Here is a 19,696-nt window from a genome sequence, read left to right as displayed (position 1 = left end):
ACCAGCCACAGACGACTACAGCTGCGTCGGCGATCGGAAGGGCAAAGGCCCGGCGAGGAATTGGTGAACCCCCCCCCCCCCTCCTGCCCGCCCTCCTCAATGTTTATATTGTTTTTAGAGCATCTCCAACAGACGCCCAAAAAAACGACGCGCTAAAATAATTTTATAGCGCCATTTTAGTAATTTTAGTGCGCCGTGGCCGTTACAGTCCAGCAGACGCACAAAAATATAGCGCGTAGCGGACGACGCGCAGCGGTCCAGCAGACGCACTAAAAATATAAAGCATCACAAATATATCTACAACAAACAGGTCCCTAACATTTACAGATAAATCCATCTGACCAAAACAAAAACGCAATTAGGTCCCCAATTGTTGGATCGTTGAAATCGCCGGCCACCGCACGCGAGCTAGCTTGATGCACAAACACGAGCTAGCTAGCTTGGCTTCCCTATCAGCTGGCTTGCAATCGATCGGAAACCGCAAGCTCCGCATGCAACGCTAGCCTTCGGCCACAGAGCTCGAGGCGGCGAGCTGCAGGGAGGCTGCGAGCAGAAGGGCAACGGCGGCTCCCGGCTGGCACGCGCTCCCGGCCGGCGAACTCGAGGCGGCAAGCTCCAGCCGGCGAGCAGGGTAGTGGTGACTCCACCCCATGCCGGGAAGAGCAGATGACGAGCACGCAGAGGAGTGGCGGCGGCCGGCGACGGCGAGCTGCAGGAAATGGCGGAACGAGCAGAGGGAGCGAAGCGGAGCGGAGCAGCTGGTCTTCGCGCGTCATTGTCCAGCGCGTTGTACGCCACGTAGCAAATATCCCGCGTGTGATACAGAAATTCCCAACGCGCCGGATGAATTTTACAGCGTGTTGGCTTTTGCAGTGTCTGCTGGAGATGCTCCGCGTGCTAAATTAGCGAATTTTTCAGCGCGGGCTACTTTTAGCGCCTCTATTGGAGATGCTCTTAATTGTAGAAGTTTAAGAACTTGTATGGTGACGAAGTAAGATGATCTTTTGGATGTGGCGAAGTTTCTTAATGTCCGTTTGCAGTCGATCTTGTGTTCTTTTGCAGCGGATTTGTGTTGTCCGTTGTTTGATCACGTAGAGTAAATCAATGTTATATGTGTAGTATGGATATAATGCGTCGGATACGAGATACGCACATGTAAAGTGACAAATATGAGGCGTGCCCGTGAACACGGGCGGTCATTTGAACCCGTTTAAGACATCCGGCCGGCTATTTGCGGCCGGTTTGGGGCGCCCGGCTGAATGCTTCTCAGGGCGAGCGGCGGCTGCATGCTGCTATGGCTAGCTAGTCGTGTTCTACGAGGCGCGCGCAAGCTGTTGGCGTCTGCGAATTGCCGGCGGCGGGTCGACGGCCGCGCCCGGAGGCAAGCGTGCAGTGCCGCGGCCCAGAGCTGTCTCGAAGCCGCCTGGCGACGCGTGTGACCCCGGCCGTCCGAGCTGGCCGCGACGGCGACGGGAACCAGATCCCTGGGAAGGGCCCGCCCTCTCGGCCGGGGAAGACAACACCTGGCACGCCCGATCTCCCGTAGATATGATGGGTACGAGCCCACGACGGACTGTGTCTGACGTGGGGGGTCCTGTAGAGCAGAGAAGAAGGCCTCGTACTGCTACTGGGACGCCGGGTGAATGTGCTCCGAGTTGTGCGACTGTTGCACCCAGCTGGCTGCCGCCCGGGGGGCCCGGGCGGCACCGAGGCCGTGCGTACGGCAAGGGCCAGGGCCACATGCTGCCCCATCATGGCCGCCGTCTATTTTGAACCTTATAATTCTCCAGCGAAAGAGCTTCATGATCCGATCCAAAAAATAAAATAAAAACGGAGCTTCATGACTATTTGATTACATACATACACACGTGCTACTTCTACTCTCGAGCTATGTGTTCAATGCAGTATACTGTCTTATTCTTTTCTCGCGCATGTTAGTATCTCTGGATCCTCAATTTGATCAACATAATAAGATTTATAAATCACAAAAAGCATACATTCACAAACTTGTTTCAAATATGTATTACCTTTTATGTCATATAACTCGTATTTCATTGGTCAAATTGATGATTTAGGAGTAAGCGCATGCATTGTAAACCGGAGTACTGGAAGTACAAGGTGCTACAACTTTGCATTACAGTGCGCATTATTTGCCTATTTCCTTTTTTTGGAGGAACCATATTTGGCTATTCACCAATGAGACTTCATAAATCTTGCAACAGGGGCTATTTGCTCCGGAACTCTTGCGAGGACAAATCGCATGATGTTTTATTACTCCAACTTAGCAAATATCTCTGCTTCATTTCACCAATATGAATGGTGTGACAAGGTGCGGTGCGCTCGACCGTTTCTCACAAAAACAAAAACCACACACCAAGCCAGAGCAAAAAAAAAAAAACTCGGCAGTAAATCAGGGGGGGGGGCTATGGGGTAAAATGTAGCACAATTTTGGCTAAATGGGGTATAAATTGAGAATTTTGCCAAAATGGGGTAAAATCTGTCACAAAGCTCAAAATTGAGGGTAAACAATGGAATTAGCTCTTTTGTAAAACAAGCTGGTAGGGAACTTTGATTTGATCTATCCAAAATACTTTAAGGAACGGTTCATGATTGAAGTTTCGTAAAATTATCTCTTAATCTCATACTTGTGATCTAATCAGTACCAGAACTAATTACACCTTCGATTATGATCCATGTCCATATCATACGCTTAGTGCTAAATATATCTTCCTTTCGGGTGGTTTATGAGAGAGAAACACTTTTAGCGAGGCTAAAGTTTATTTACATGTGATTAGCAAGGCTAAATTTTATTTACATGTGACACTTTACATGTGTTGGTGCATTTCTCATTTTCTATGTCACTGCACGTGTACACTTACTTGAACCGTTTGGCATTTTACTTTACATAACTTGTATTCATTGTTCCCAAACTACTTTTATCTAGACGACTTGGAGGCCTAGTTTGCGGTGATTGAACTATGTTGTGATGCGCTTATTTTATGAACTGTTGTAGAAAATTAGCCATAAAAGCTTTTTTCAAGCAAACAAACATTAAAATAGGCAAAATGAAGTTAGAAAACAAGATTATCGTAATCCACCAGAGTATCAAACACATTCGATTGTCACAGTACACACCATGCAAAATAGGGGCACAATGGATAACATCTCTCTCTCTCTCTCTCTCTCTCTCTCTATCTCTATCTCTCTCTCTCTCTCCCTCTCTCTCTCTCTCATTGCATTGCAGTTTCCAGCTTTTTTTATGCAATGGAAAAAAATTCCTGCTATTCCATAATGAGAAAACCTTGTGCAAATGTGTTTGCAGAAATGCAAGATCGAAACAAACACCATCGACAATAAATCACATGCGAAATTTCTACTCCCGACGCATGCTTAATCACCGTAGTACATATCATTTGCAAGATTTAGAACCTATCAAATCTTTTTAAATCCAAGGAGTCCTAAAGTGATGAGTCAAATGTTAGCTGCCAACTATGTGCGTGCGTGTCTCATGCCCACATTTTGATAGTGGTAGTTCTCTGATTACTTGATTAGTCATGTTTGCCATAAAAAAGTGTGATCTCTTTCTTCTTCAATAAATAAATAAATAAATAAAGTGTGAGCTCTTAAAGCTTACCCTTGGTTTGGGCAAATACTAGCTCTGCAAGCATCAGCGGAAGCAGCCTGTTTTTCTTTCGCCGGTGCTGAACTTGTAATGCAACTTGACTTTGGGTTTCACCATATGAAGCTGTGAAAAATGCAACAATGTAAGAAGAAAAATTGTCCTCTTCACTTTGACGTTTCACACCTAGGCTTGCCAGCCCAGCAGCCCAAGAGCCTCCAAATTGGCCTCTCGCTTTCCGGCCCCATCTATAAATACCGCGGCGAGGCCTTCCCACGCCCTCCACCATTCGAAAGATCCACCGAAGATTTTTCTCCTCACTCTCCTCGACCTCACAGCTCTCCTCTGCCAGCAGCGCAGATTTATAGACACAAGCTAGCACACAGCAAGCTCAGAGCACCTCGCTGGTCTAAGTGATCCTTCTCAAGGATCATTTGGATGGCCTTCTTCCTCCTCCTCCTGTGCATCCTCATTTCTGCGGCCATCGTGTCCTACGCCCACCACGTAATCCGGCGGCAACGCCAGGGCTGCGCTCATGGCCGCCATGAGCAAGCCGCCCTCAAGCTGCCCCTTGGCTCCATGGGCCTGCCTTACATCGGCGAGACCCTCCAGCTCTACTCCCAGGACCCCAGCGTCTTCCTCTCCTCCAAGCAGAAGCGGTACGGCGAGATCTTCAAGACGCACCTCCTCGGCTGCCCGTGCGTGATGCTGGCGAGCCCGGAGGCGGCGCGGTTCGTGCTGGTGTCGCGGGCAAACCTGTTCAAGCCGACGTACCCGCGGAGCAAGGAGCGCCTCATCGGCCCGTCGGCGCTCTTCTTCCACCAGGGCGACTACCACCTCCGTCTCCGCAGGCTCGTCCAGGGCCCGCTCGGCCCCGAGGCCCTGCGCAAGCTCGTGCCGGACATCGAGGCCGCCGTGCGGGCAACCCTCGCGGCCTGGGCGGACGGCGACGTCGCCAGCACCTTCCACGCCATGAAGAGGGTAAGCTATAGCAGCTAACTCGCTCAGCTGCGCGTGTAGTTGCTGTCCAGAACAGCGCTAGTGTTGGATATTAATCAGTGCATATGTTGTTTTCGTCAGCTCTCGTTCGACGTCGGCATCGTGACGATCTTCGGCGGGCGGCTGGACGAGCGGCGGAAGGAGGAGCTCCGGCGGAACTACGCCGTCGTGGAGAAAGGCTACAACTCCTTCCCCAACAGCTTCCCCGGGACGCTATACTACAAGGCGATCCAGGTAAGCAACCGACGAAAACCGTGCGCCTTCGTCACGTTCGTCGTCGTGGTGTATACGTCTTTAATATCAGCAGCACAACAATATACACGAATGCCATGTGACGAAAAGCGCATGCAGGCGAGGCGGCGGCTGAACGGCGTGCTGAGCGACATCCTGCACGAGAGGAGGGAGCGGGGCGAGCCCGGCGACGACCTGCTCGGCTGCCTCATGCGGTCGCGGGCCGGCGGTGACGACGGCGACGAGGGCGCGCTGTTGACGGACGAGCAGGTCGCCGACAACGTCATCGGCGTGCTGTTCGCGGCGCAGGACACGACGGCCAGCGTGCTCACCTGGATCGTCAAGTACCTCCACGACCGGCCGAAGCTGCTGGAGGCCGTGAGGGCGGAGCACGCCGCGATCCACGAGGCCAACGACGGCGGGAGGCGGCCGCTGACATGGGCGCAGACGAGGAGCATGACGCTGACGCACAGGGTGCGTGCCATACACTTCAAGGCTTACAGTTATATGTTTTCTTGTACCGTGTGGTTGCTGATCGATGTCGCCCGTCGTACGCGCGCGCAGGTGATTTTGGAGAGCCTGAGGATGGCGAGCATCATCTCCTTCACGTTCAGGGAGGCCGTGGCCGACGTGGAGTACAAAGGTACGTACGCGACGCCTGGGCCATCACGTGCACAGCAGCTAGCTAAGCTAGGGTCGACGTGGCGCTACGTAGACGTGGCGTTGCCGTGCATGGGATTTAATTTGGGACGGTGCGACGATGATGAGGATGATGCGACCTGACGTAAAATTTTGCCTGGCGTGCAGGGTTTCTTATCCCCAAGGGGTGGAAGGTGATGCCGCTCTTCAGGAACATCCATCACAGCCCGGACTACTTCCAGGATCCACAGAAGTTCGACCCTTCGAGATTCAAGGTACGTACGCGTCGCCCTCGCCGGAGTGCAACCTCGATGTGGATGCGTCTGGCCAAACTGAAAATCGTGACCTTCAAAAAAGCAGCAACTGAAAAATTGTTCCTTTCGATGCATTAAATCGTGCCCTTCATTGGTCAGTCAATACGCTCCATTCATGAGTACGACAACAGTAACCTGGTGAATACGGTGTTAAATAAGTACACTACTTGAACACGGTTAAATCTTGACGATACATGCCCTATCTAGAATACTTGAATCCGGCTTTGTTTCCCCAGATTAGTAGAGCCAACTTTTTACGGGATCTCATTTTCTTGTGGTGGTGAAACATGCAGGTGGCGCCGCGGCCGAGCACCTTCACGCCGTTCGGGAGCGGGGTGCACGCGTGCCCCGGGAACGAGCTGGCCAAGCTCGAGATGCTGGTGCTCATCCACCACCTGGTCACCGGCTACAGGTGCGTGCCCCCCTCCCTCTCCACACAGATCCTCCATATATTCCCATTTGTGATTTGTCCCTGTGGACAAGAACGTCCCATGGCTGGTGCAGTGGCGCCAATTCACCGGGCCACCCTTCACCTGGCGCCCAGTTCCACGGCACGCATACTCCAACCATGCACCGATCGTGTCCTGTCATGTCATGAAAACCCGGGTGGTCCTCCGCTGCCCGCCCTGCCTTGCACGTAGAGGCGCCTATGAGCTGTGCTACCGCTGATCACTCGCTGCCATGGAGACAGCTGTGGTACTAAATCGGTTTAGGTAGGAATGGGGGTGATGATTGATGTGTGTTGGTGCTTGGTTTTTGCAGGTGGGAGGTTGTTGGATCGAGCGACGACGTCGAGTACAGCCCATTCCCTGTTCCCCAGAACGGCCTGCTCGCCAGGTTACGGCGGGATGACAGCGTCTGCGTGGGTAGGAAGGGGTGCGCGACTGATGACAACTACGACGACGAAGACGAAGTGATAGTGTGATTAGTCAACGTAGATAGCTAGAGGGCCCTTCTCTCCTTTTTTGTTGTTATTGTTGTTGTTGTTGTTGTGGCATTCTTCTCTAGGAAAATCATTAGAGAAGAAACAACAGAACGACTTTTTAGGATGACGATGATCATGTACCGTAGTGGTTATGTTGTCAATGATGTATTGTCATTGATACACGCATAAAATGACGCTTCCTTTTTCCGTAATATTGCATTGAAACAATTCACTTCAGCCCCCCTACGACCACACTCATAACTCGAAAGCACCCTCTCTCTCTCTCTCTCTCTCTCTCTCTCTCTCTCTCTCTCTCTCTCTCTCTCCCAACGGTCTTAGGGAGATCTATCGATTGGGAGGGAGGTAGTGAGTTGATGATGTGCGACACACATTACCGAGCTGACTTCGTCTCCGATCTATGGCCGGCGAGCCTACTCGTTTTTCGGTTGGGTTTCCTTCTCCGGCGAGGATCCACGCGGAGGGTGTTGCTGCTCGACAACGAGAAGCGGTTCATCGAAAGCCAGGGAGCCAAGTGAAGGACCGATTCGAGGAGGAAGGCCTGGTATGTTCCCCTGACACCTGACACGTATACGTGAGCATGTGGACCACAATGCACGGGAGGTGAAGTGGCTCCCCATGAGTGCCCCGGAGGTGGGGCTGTGAGAGGGGAGCGTCCATTGACCCCTTGCCTTCTGGCGAGCGCTCTCCTTTCTCCATTCAGTTCTGCCCATGGGGATGGACCGGAGCGCGGATTGGAGGTATATGCAGGAGGAGGTGCAAGCAAGCTGGAGAAAGCGAATGAGGTCCTCTCCTGCTTCCCAAACGTGAAGGAGTTAATCAAGGAGGTGATCATTGTGACTATGGATGCGAACATGGATGAGATTGCAAGATGTTTTTTTTGGGGTGGGGGTATGGATATTAAGATTTAGGCGATGGAGGAGGCGGATTCAGCAAATCTAGTCCAGCGTGCTCGCCAGGCTTTGTATTACTCCAAGAGCGGCGACCCTCAGAACCCACCAATTGATGCGAATGTGGTGGCGTTGGCGATTCCGACATCACGTGCATAACAAGGAAATTTTTTTCCTCTCTATCAGGAATAGGTCATCCCAATCCCCACCTACATTATATTTTTGTAAGAAAATACTGATCCACGTCCAATTATCCCATTACGTGCATCAAACCACATATCATAGTGTTATTACATCGGAGTATTGTCATGCTGTCCTAGCTGTCATGCATGGGTCTATGCAACATGATAGCCTATTACACTGTGGTATGCCGATCACAATGATGGCTAGGCGCAACCTGTGTTGGCGTCTGAGCATCATTAATGTTGATGAACAGATGAATGAGCGTGCAGTTCATAATTTTATTGCTATGTTTAAAAGGAGTTGCCTAGCACACCCATTGTGGCTCTGAGAGCGTTGTTCAATCTCAATTTCAAGCAGGCCAAGATGATGGAAGCTACTCTGTTGAGGCATGGTGAACATGACGCCCTGGACGAGGAGGTGCACGACATGGTTACCTGATGCATGCTCCCTATTGCTTCCAGGTGTAATCCCAATTTCTATGTTGTTGCATCTTTATGTATCTGGTTTGAGGTTTTCTTGTCGGCCTTTTGTGTTGTGTGTTGTTGGGTGTGCTCAACTCTAGGGTTATTAGGTCAACTATTTGCCCGACCATAGGTTTGAGGACTGCCTTTTGCAGTCGATTGAGTCAAAGAAGAGGGCCCCTCGCACACAATTTTTTAGCCCAATTCCTAGTTGTGTTGTGTGTGCACCTATCACTACTGTTCATGTTGATCTACCATGATGCAATGTCATCTATTTTGTATCAAGTTGCTCCAAGTCTATGAATGTTTACACATGATATCTCTATGGTGAATTGGAATGTCCACGGGTTGAACTGCCCCGGCAGGAGAACCACTAAGCATGAGACGATCGCCGCCTCGGTGTGCAACACTGCGTGCATCCAGGAATCGAGTATACAAGTCATTGATGCGTCCACGTTGGATGGTTTGGGCTGCATTGTTTTGTGCAAAGGATTGTGACAGACACAAGGGAAGGGATTGTGATGTTGTTGAACGATGATGTGGTTGAGCCAGATGGCTTATAAATCGGCTCTTTTTGCTTATCTGCTGCCATCAAGTGGCATGAAGGCACGTCCTTTCACACCACTTCTTTTTCGCCCGACGGCAGACGATTTTTTGCAAAGGTCATTGCTCATAAACCTTTGTTGGGGTCAAGTGGCTTGTCAACGGAGATGTTACCTAGATTTATCCAGTTTCGTCGATGTATCAATAGATTTCATGCCACCCTTAATGCATGCGAGCTTAGAAAAATCCGCTTACAGAACCGTTGTTTCACGTGGAGCAATGGCAACCTTGAGCAAGTTGGACAGTGTTTTTTGGAACTCAGATGAGACGTCCATTTCAGCGACCACATTCTTCATGCCCTCTGCTCGTCCTTATCGTAGAATTGCTAGTTTTTATTAGCTTCTCTAAGTGTTTTGAGGAGGCTGTGCAGTTTCAATTTTGAGACCTACTGGATTAATATGGGGTGCTTTAAAGAGATGGTCAACTCGATATGGGTTGAGTGGTCAGAACACCATGAGCCTTGCTAGGTGCTTTTCCACATGATGAGGGGGATGGAGTTGATCAAGTTGATAAGTTGGAGGCAATCCTTTATTTCTTCAGCTAGGCTCAACCTGCATATGACACTTGATTTTATCCTTTGGCTTGAGTTTGCTCAGGAATCCAGAGAGCTTTCGTCAGATGATCGAGACTTGCATAAGAGGCTAAAACGAAGAGTAGTCACTTTGCAGTTCTTGAGAATTCGATGAAACGTCAATATGCTCATGTCAGAAATCCGAGAGAGAGGGTGATGCCAACATGAAGAATTTCCATATTAAGATAAATGTTAGGCAGAGGAAGAATTTCATTCACAGGAAGAGAGAGAATGACTGGGTCACCTAACACAAGGAGAAGGAGCTCATTGTGCATCATCATTCCACCTCAGCCATGAAAAGGGGGCATGGAGGGCCCATGATTTTAAATGGCGGGCCATGAAATTCCTTGCAAGCAATCTCACCTGTTCGGGTGACGGTTTGACGAGGTGCTCGCTACCATCAAGTCGATGTCTAGAGACAAGGCCCTGGGACTAGACGACTTCACGAGTGCTCTTTTTAGGGCTTTCCAGCCCATCATCAAATCTGATCTCATGGCGGTTTTCTTCGTGTTCTCATATTTGCACGGAGGCAAATGTGGTACTTCTCCCAAAAAAAAAGGTTATGAGGTGATCTCTGACTTCCTTCCATCCCATTAGTCTCATCCGAGTCATGCCAAAGATGTTTGCCACAAGTCTTGCTCCTTTGGTGAACACACTAATTTCGTGAGCCTAGAGAACTTTTATTAAGACGAGGAACATTCATGATAATTTCATGTAGATGCATCTGTAGCCGACTAACACTTCAGTGCTCTTACTCAAACTTGACATCAAGAAGGTCTTCGACTCACTGCACTCGGAGTATTTGCTTGACCTTCTATAGAAAAGAGGTTTCCTGTTGAGGTTTCAAGATTGGCTGACGGCTTTGCTACATACTTATTATACTCGTGTCATGCTTAATGAATTTCCATGGCACATGATCACACATGGGAATGGCCCTTATTAGGGCAGCCCACTTTCACCTCTTTTTGTCTTGACCATTGATGCATTTCAACACATACTTGATTTGGCCACCGAGTCCGGTGTCCTTCACAAATTGTGTGGCATGGAGCTTTCCTCCACACCTCCTTATATGTCGACGATGCGTCCATTTTCAAGGCTCCTATCAAAGAAGATATTGATAACCTCATGCGCTTTTTGCAACATTTTAGGGATGTTTACCTGCCTTGTTACTAATGGGCAGAAACGCCTTGTTGCCACCATGATGTTCGCAGATATGCCTTGATGCACGCAGGAAAATTTGGTACTTCTCCCAAAGAAAGAAGGTTATGAGGTGATATTCTGACTTCCTTCCAGCCCATTAGCCTCATCCGAGTCGTACCAAAGATGTTTGCCACAAGGCTTGCTCCTTTGGTGAGCACACTGATTTCGCAAGCCTAGAGCACTTTTATTAAGATGAGGAACATTCATGATAATTTCATGTAGATGCATCTACATCAGACTAAAACTTCAGTACTCTTGCTCAAACTTGACATCAAGAAGGTCTTCGACTCACTACACTCGGAGTATTTGCTTGACCTTCTGCAGAAAAGAGGTTTTATGTCGAGGTTTCAAGATTGGCTGACGGCTTTGCTACGTTTGTTATATCGTGTCATGCTTAATGGATTTCCATGAAAGATGATCACACATGGGAAGGGCCTTTATTAGGGCGGCCCTCTTTCACCTCTTTTTGTCTTGACCATTGATGCTTTTCAACATGTAAGTGCATCTAGTGCCACCCCTAGTTTGGTTTTGGAGTATTGACGACAAAAGTGCTTGAGGGACTAATGTGTTTGTGAGAATTGCAGGATAACACAGGTAGTAGTCCCTCCTTGATTCGGTTTACCTACCGGAGATGACCCCTAAAAATGTATGAAGACATTGAAGATAACGGTGGTACGTGAAGACATTCACACTGAAGACTATGACAGGAGAAGACACTGAGTGAAGACTATGGAGCACGAAGACTTAGTAGTTCCATTGTTTCTTTTCTTCTTTGTTGAGTCATAGGAACCACCGCACTGTTAAGTGGGGTCCAAGTGAACAAAGTCAGAGTGACTGAAGTGATGCTCAACCAAAATCCTATGTCTTCGAGCGAAGACAATGAGAGCAAATCTTATCCAGAGTCGGATAAGTCAGCTTTACTTGTAGCCCAAGTCAAGCTGTCGCGTGTGTTTGAAATCTGACCGTTGTGACACGTGTCAGTTCCTTAGTGACCCAGGGTCATTTCGGACAAATCAGGTCGGGTTGCCCAGTGGCTATAAATAGCCCACCCCCTACACCATAAATTGGTGGCTGCTCAGAGTTAGATACGGCTTTTGTCGTTTGAGAGCAACCCACCTCCGAAGCCTTTGAGAGAGAGAATCCTTGCGAGGACAAAGCCCAAACCACCCAGAGCCCAGAGAGTGTTTGGCATCACTGAAGTCTTTCTGTCCGCGTGATCTGAAGACTTGTTACACTTGAGGACTGTGAATCCTCCAGCCGGTTAGGCGTCGCGTTCTGAGCATCCAAGAGTCATTGTGGATTGCCGGTGAACGAAGTCTGTGAAGGTTTGGAAGTCTACCTTGAAGACTTACCAGAGTGATTGGGCGAGGACTGTGTGTCCTTAGCTCAAGGGGAATAAGGTGAAGACACGGTCTTCTGAGTTCAATCTCAGCCTCCCTAACCAGACGTACAGTTGTCACAGCAATTGGAACTGGTCGAACAAATCCTTGTCTTCACAACACACTGGTTCTATCTCTTACTCTCCTTACTTACAGTCTGTCTTTATGAAGTCATTGCCTGATTGCTCTGCCTGTTTGACTTCACTGTGTGACTACTTTTCTGATTGGCTTCATACTATCTTCCATCCTGATCCTACTACCTAGCTGCTATCAGTCATCATGCTTTAGCTTCATACTTGTTTGACTATGGTGTGTCTAGTGTAGTCATCTTCCGCTGCATGTTTATAGGTCTAGTTTTCGTGTTTGTCTTCTAAACTCTCATGTTTTGAAGACTTCCATAAAAATTTCCTATTCATCCCCCCCTCTAGTCGATAACTAGCACTTTCAATTGGTATCAGAGCAAGGTACTCCCTTGTTCTATGTGATTCGGTTTAACCACCTGGAGTTTTAGCTATGTCGACTGCAGGGATAATCAAGGTCTCCGCTGCGTGTCCCATCTTTGATGGCACTGAATATACCTATTGGAAGAATAGGATGCGCATGCATCTTGAAGCCATTGATGTCGATCTGTGGTATGTCGTCAAGAATGGCGTTCCCAAGACTGGTGAAGGTGTCACCCCCGCTGATGTGAAGAAGTTCATTCAACTGGACTCTACCGCCAAGAACATCATCTGTGGTCATCTGACCAAAGGGCAGTATGGCCGTGTGAGCGCTCTGGAAACGTCGAAGCTAGTCTGGGACTGGCTCTCCAAGGTCAATGAAGGCGTCTCAACACAGCGTGATCAACGAATCAGTACTCTTCGCAACCTCTTCAACCGCTTCAAAAGGCACGACAACGAGAACGTCCAGCTCACGTTTGATCGCCTCACTGATATCACCAATGAGCTCCGTGCACTCGGTGCAACTGACATTACGAAGCATGAAATTGTGAAGACACTGCTGAGATCTCTCGACAGCTCATTTGACACCTTAGCCCTGATGATACAAGAACGCCCTGATTTCAAGACACTCGATCCGTCTGACATACTCGAGAGGCTCAACACACATGAGTACCAGCTATCTGAGAAACGAGATATCTATGGCCCCAACTACGGCCGAACTCGTGCCTTGAAGGCAAAGGCTGCGGCTTCCTCATCTGGAGAAGAATCTGACTGCAATTCTGATGATCCTGAAGACATTGGAAAGGAGCTTGCTATGCTTGTGAAGAAGTTCCAGAGATTCACCAGGAAGAAAAACTTCAGAAAGTCTTCACGATCCAGCTCAAGGGACGATGAAGCTTCCACCTATGACAACAAGAAAAGAACCTGTCACAAGTGCAAGAAACCTGGCCACTACATCTCTGAATGTCCACAGTGGGACAATGAGAAGAAGAAAAAGAAGAACAAAGAATATGATTCTGATGACAAGAAGAAGAAGAAATCCTCAAAGTCTTCTTCCAAATCTTCCTCTAAGTCTTCATCACACAAGAAGAGCTCATCAGGCAAGGCACGTGCTTTTGTTGGCAAGGAAATGGATTCAGAGGAGGAGTCTGCTTCTGAGGAGGAAGTGGTGGAGTCTGAGGAGGAGTCTGACTCTGGTATCGCAAGTCTGGCTCTAGCTACAGCCTACGTCGCCAAGTCCATCTTCAACACTGAAGACAATGACTCCGTCACCAACACTAATGACGAGAACGACTCGGCTCCCACCTACTGCTTCATGGCACGTGGTGCCAAGGTAAACTCTCGCGATGCTTACTTTCAAACATCAAGTGAAGATGACTCTGATGGTGAATCCAAACCCAGCTACAAAAAACTTGCTAAAATTGCAACTGAACAACAGAAAGCTATGGAACATATTCAAAAACTGTTAGACAAAAGCGATGACCTGTTGGACGCGGAAATGACTAAGACTCAGTCCTTAATTGAAGACATAAAAAATCTTCATGTTAAGTACCAGGAACTTGAAGGTCGTCATGAAACCCTCTCAACATCTCATGAAAAGCTTTCCTACGATTATCTTCAAAGGAAGCAGGAACTTGAGAAATTGAGATCGGATCATGAAGATCTTCAAAAGGAGAACGAGTCACTTCGCGCTCAACAGATCAGTCCCGCTCAGGAAGGATTTGAACCACCATGTTTAAAATGCATTGAGCGTGATAACGCTGTTTCTGTTGCTGGATGTTCTACTGCTCCTGTTGCAATATCTTCAACTGCTGATGTGGTAACTAACCCCTCTGTTGAGGATACCACTACTATTGCTGATGAGAATGCCAGGTTGAAGACACTGATTGAGACAGGGATGTACAAAAGCCTCAAAGGGCATCAGACATTATGTGATGTCCTCAAAAAGCAGATTCTGAACCGAAACCCTAGAAAAGAGGGTATTGGGTTCGAGAGGAAAATGAATGTTGATGGGTCGTACTGGAAGCCTGAGCAGTACCCCAAAACCACATGGGTTGCTGCAAAGGAACCTTCAGTAGATCCATCCACCTTATCTGGTTTCACTTGCGCTAACCCTATTATCATTGATGAATCCTTTGATGCAAACTATAAACTGTTTAAGGATCAGAATGGTGAAGTGTTTGCCAGGTATATTGGGACTAACTGCAGGAATGGACCACCTATGAAGAAGATCTGGGTACCTAAACAGTGTATTGAGAATCTTCCTGTGAATGTCATCCTGACACCACCAAGGAAGAAGACAAACCCCAGACCTATGGCTTCATATGGCCCTAAGGCTTCATACAGATACAGGACTCACCTGAGTCACCCTAACGCCAATGTTTTGCAGGGAAACCATACTCAGACTTATGAATATGAGCGTGTGTCTTCAAACCGCTATGTTCATAGAACTAAGAACTTTTCTGCTTATTCATATGAGTATCGTTCTTCTCCTGCAAGGCTATTTGCTAGGGCTCCAAAGCCAAAATTCTCAGATGCTGCACTTAGACTCATTGCTTCTAAGCCACCCCTGAAGATGTGGGTGGTTAAGAAGAATTAACTTTCTTTTGCAGGGAAAGGTCTCCAGCCGGAAATCAAAGGCGTCCGATGCTATTGCTGGAGACCTAAAACACATTATGGGACGCAAGATAAAATGCCCAAATGGTCTTACTATGTATTTCGTATCTGAATCGCTTGCCAGTCATACTATCAGTCCTAACCTTGATCTAAGCTTTGATAATCCTCTTGTGCGTCAAATATTTATGCTTCACAACTCTCTTGGTGAAGCCTATCCCCCAAACTGCACTGTAGGCCTCGACACCTCGTGCTTCAGAATGGATTATGGACAGTGGATGCACTAATCACATGACTGGCGATCGAAGTCTTCTGATGGATTCAACGCTGCGTCCATCAGACAAGAGCCACATCACATTTGCTGACACTGGTAAAAGCAAGGTATTGGGCCTAGGTAGAGTTGCAATCTCAAGGGATCAGCACATGGACAAAGTGATGCTTGTTGAATCCCTTGGTTTCAACTTAATGTCTGTCTCAATGCTTTGTGACTTAAACATGATTGTGCTATTTGGAAAATATCGCTGCCTTGTACTGATGGAATCTGACAAGTCTCTAGTCTTTGAAGGATATCGAAAAGATGATCTGTATATGGTAGATTTCTCAGCAGGTCCACAGATGGCCGTATGTCTTCTTGCAAAAGCTTCAGAATGCTGGCTTTGGCATCGAAGGCTAGGGCATGCTGGCATGAGGAACTTGCACACTCTCGCGAAGAAGAAGCATGTTGTGGGCATCGAAGGCGTCAAGTTCAAGAAGGATCATTTGTGTGGCGCCTGCGAAGCTGGAAAGATGACAAGAGCCAAGCATCCCTCGAAGACTATCATGACCACGTCTCAACCCTTCGAGCTGCTGCACATGGACTTATTTGGCCCTACTCACTATTCCACTCTCAATGCTACTGCCTGCCTCTATGGCTTCGTCATTGTTGATGATTACTCTCGATACACTTGGGTGCATATAATCCTCTACAAGACTGAAGTGCAGGATGTCTTCAGACGCTTTGCCAACCGTGCCATGACGAACTACGGTGTCAAGATCAAGCACATCAGAAGCGACAACGGCACTGAGTTCAAGAACACCGGCCTCGACCTCTACCTGGATACCATGGGTATCACTCATGAGTTCTCTGCTCCTTACACACCTCAGCAGAATGGCATCGCCGAGCGCAAGAACAGAACTCTTATTGAGATGGCTCGAACGATGCTTGATGAGTACAAGACTCCACGAAAGTTCTGGCCTGAAGCCATTGACACTGCATGCCACATCATCAACCGTGTTTATCTTCACAAGCTTCTGAAGAAAACTTCCTATGAGCTCCTAACTGGTAAGAAGCCAAACGTAAGTTACCTCAGAGTATTTGGTGCTAGGTGCTGGATCAAGGATCCTCATCACACTTCAAAATTTGCACCGAAAGCACATGAAGGTTTTATGCTTGGTTACGGAAAGGATTCGCACTCCTACAGAGTCTTCAACCTCTTTCACTATAAAGTGGTTGAAACTGTGGATGTGCGGTTCGATGAGACTAACGGCTCGCAAAGAGAGCACCTGCCAAATGTGCTAGATGAGTTATCCCCTAGTGAGTCAATCAAGCAAATGGGAACTGGCGAAATCATACCCTCTGAGAGTCTGTCTGAAGAGGAACTTGTCATTTCTGCACCTGATCAACCTGAAGACAATGCTCAGCCTGAAGACAATTCCCCAAATGATGACAATGATCAGCAAGAGCAAAATCTTCGTCCTGCTCATCCTCGTGTTGCAAATGAAGTACAGATTGAGAAGATGATTGATAGCCTCAATGCACCTGGTCCACTCACTCGTTCAAGAGCCACACAAAGAGCAACACAACTCACCAATTTCTGTGGACACTTTGCATTCGTCTCAATCTCAGAACCCACGAAAGTGACTGAAGCCTTCATGGAACCTGAATGGATTCAAGCCATGCAAGAAGAGCTCCAACAGTTTGAGTTGAACAATGTGTGGGAACTGGTCAAGCGTCCTGATCCTCGGAAGCACAATATCATTGGCACCAAATGGATATATCGCAACAAGCAAGATGAACATGGTCAAGTGGTCAGAAACAAAGCTCGTCTAGTTGCTCAAGGCTACACTCAAGTGGAAGGGATTGACTTTGATGAAACTTTTGCTCCTGTGGCAAGGCTTGAAGCTATTCGCATACTGCTTGCCTATGCAAATCATCACAACATTCTCCTATATCAAATGGATGTGAAGAGTGCTTTTCTCAATGGAAAGATAGAAGAAGAAGTATATGTTGCACAACCTCCTGGCTTTGAAGATCCAAAACATCCTGATATGGTGTACAAGCTCAACAAGGCACTGTATGGCCTCAAACAAGCCCCTCGCGCTTGGTATGATACGCTCAAGGACTTCTTGAAGAGCAAAGGCTTCAAACCTGGTTCATTGGACCCTACACTCTTCACGAAGACTTATGACGGTTAACTATTTGTGTGCCAAATATATGTGGATGACATTATCTTCGGCTGCACCAACAAGAAATACAGTGATGAGTTTGGTCATATGATGCAAGAGCAATATCAGATGTCCATGATGGGTGAACTGAAGTTCTTTCTGGGTCTCCAAATCCGTCAGCAATGCAACGACATCTTCATCTCTCAAGAAAAATATCTCAAAGATTGCCTGAAGAAGTTTGGAATGCAAGACTGCAAAGGATACACGACGCCAATGCCAACCAAAAGTCATCTGGGTCCCGACGACAATGGTAAAGAATTCGACCAAAAGGTATACCGCTCCATGATTGGTTCTTTGCTTTATTTATGTGCATCTAGGCCAGATATAATGCTTAGTGTTTGCATGTGTGCCCGATTCCAAGCGGCACCAAAGGAATCGCATCACTTAGCTGTGAAGCGAATACTTCGATATTTGGCTTACACCCCAACACTAGGATTATGGTATCCAAAGGGCTCAGAGTTTGATCTAGTTGGATTCTCAGATGCTGATTATGCTGGTGACAAGGTTGATCGCAAGTCCACATCAGGCACATGTCACTTTCTGGGACGATCACTTGTCTGTTGGTCTTCAAAGAAGCAGAACTGTGTATCTCTCTCCACTGCTGAATCCGAATACATTGCTGCTGGATCTTGCTGTGCTCAGCTTCTCTGGATGAAGCAAACTCTCAAGGACTATGGTATACACCTGAAGAATGTGCCTCTCTACTGCGACAATGAGAGTGCCATCAAGATTGCCAACAATCCAGTTCAGCACTCGAAGACAAAGCATATTGAGATTCGTCATCACTTCCTCAGAGATCATGTTATGAAGGAAGACATTGATATCATCCACGTCAAGAAGAAGAGTAGTTGGCTGATATCTTCACTAAGCCCTTGGATGAGAAAAGGTTTTGCAAGTTGCGGTGTGAGCTAAATATCTTGGAATCCTCAAATGTCCTGTGAATTGGACACACATCCTAACACTTATGCATTTTGATGACTTAGATGTGCAACACACGAAGTAATGTATATCTTCAATCAATGAAGACATACACTCTAAGTGTGAATACATTAATGAGGAAATTGACTTCAGAGCGCCACGATAATTGTGCACCGTGTCTGGGTCTAATACTTCCTATATGGTGGGTAACGCCACCACCAAAATCTTACTAAGTGTTTCCTCATGGCGCCATATTTGCAAAGTCTTCACAATTGATTTAGCTTCAACATTAATTTGATTTCGTGATTACTGATTTGGCTTTACTCTGTTATAAATATACACTGTATTCTGTCCTCTACATCATTCACTTATAGCTATGTCTTCTTGTTTGAATCTTTTGAACTAAGTGAATGTGATCGGACCCTAACCTCTCTATGATTTCTACCTCAAGCTCTATCTATCCAAATCATATGCATTCTGTTGAAACTGTCGACTGTCTTCTCTGCGTCCTTGTCAGCAGAAGATACAGAGACAAACATTTATATCTAGCTTTAATGCCATATCTTTTTGTCTGAAACCCAGAGAATTCGGAACGACCACCCCGACAATCCAGGCGTGCGTGGGAACGTGGAACAACTCTCAATGAGTTGCATGTTCACCACGTGTCCATCAGATGTGAACCGCGAGGGACACGTGCATAATTGCACTGTGTTGTCTCTGTCCTTATAAATGCATGTCTCGCCTCGGTCAAAAAATCCTTCTTCCTCCTTCGCCATCTCTCGCAAACCCTAGCGCCTATGCTAGCTCTCGACGCTGCTGCCGACGAAGCACTTAGCTGCCGTGACCTCCTCGACGCCGTCCTCATGCCGACCGCGGACCTCGTCTTCTCCGCCGTCGCCGTAGGTATCTTCCGTCGCCAAGTCAGGGCACTGGAGATCGAACTGCTCGGCATCCATCTTCGCTCCGTCTAGCAGTTCTTCGTGTGGTAATAAAAGTTTACTTTTTATCGTCTTTTTGATCTGATATATTCATCCCTTTCTACCAAAAGTGGTTTCTAGATCTTCGAACATGAATCTATCTCTTTCTGCATCTCGTATTCTGCCCAGTATATTCACTTATGCTTCTTCACAAGTTAGATTCCCCACTTGTACTTATTCTTGGATTTGTACAACTCTGGAACCAACTCTCATCATATAAGTGAATGTCTTC

General features: G+C 47.5%; 1 protein-coding gene across 1 annotated transcript; it reads left to right on the top strand.

Moving 5' to 3' along the window:
• Positions 1–3,909: 3,909 nt before the first annotated feature.
• On the top strand, positions 3,910–6,939 carry LOC123112199 (abscisic acid 8'-hydroxylase 3). The gene is made up of 7 exons (XM_044533131.1): positions 3,910–4,600; positions 4,700–4,852; positions 4,970–5,323; positions 5,414–5,492; positions 5,657–5,763; positions 6,096–6,214; positions 6,565–6,939. Exons 1-7 carry the CDS (start codon positions 4,058–4,060, stop codon positions 6,725–6,727), a joined length of 1,518 nt encoding a protein of 505 aa, XP_044389066.1. The 5' UTR covers positions 3,910–4,057; the 3' UTR covers positions 6,728–6,939.
• Positions 6,940–19,696: the final 12,757 nt, after the last annotated feature.

This window comes from Triticum aestivum, chromosome 5B, assembly GCF_018294505.1.
Source record: "Triticum aestivum cultivar Chinese Spring chromosome 5B, IWGSC CS RefSeq v2.1, whole genome shotgun sequence".
Classification (NCBI taxonomy): Eukaryota; Viridiplantae; Streptophyta; class Magnoliopsida; order Poales; family Poaceae; genus Triticum; species Triticum aestivum.
Note: the sequence above shows the minus strand (reverse complement) of the source record. Positions and strands in the feature narration are given on the sequence as shown.

Excerpts from the sequence above, each read along its gene's own strand:
- LOC123112199 (XM_044533131.1), top strand. The coding sequence starts at position 4,058 with ATGGCCTTCTTCCTCCTCCTCCTGTGCATCCTCATTTCTGCGGCCATC. Across the intron at positions 5,764-6,095 it reads TCGACCCTTCGAGATTCAAG|GTGGCGCCGCGGCCGAGCAC; the intron begins GTACGTACGCGT and ends TGAAACATGCAG. Across the intron at positions 6,215-6,564 it reads CACCTGGTCACCGGCTACAG|GTGGGAGGTTGTTGGATCGA; the intron begins GTGCGTGCCCCC and ends TGGTTTTTGCAG.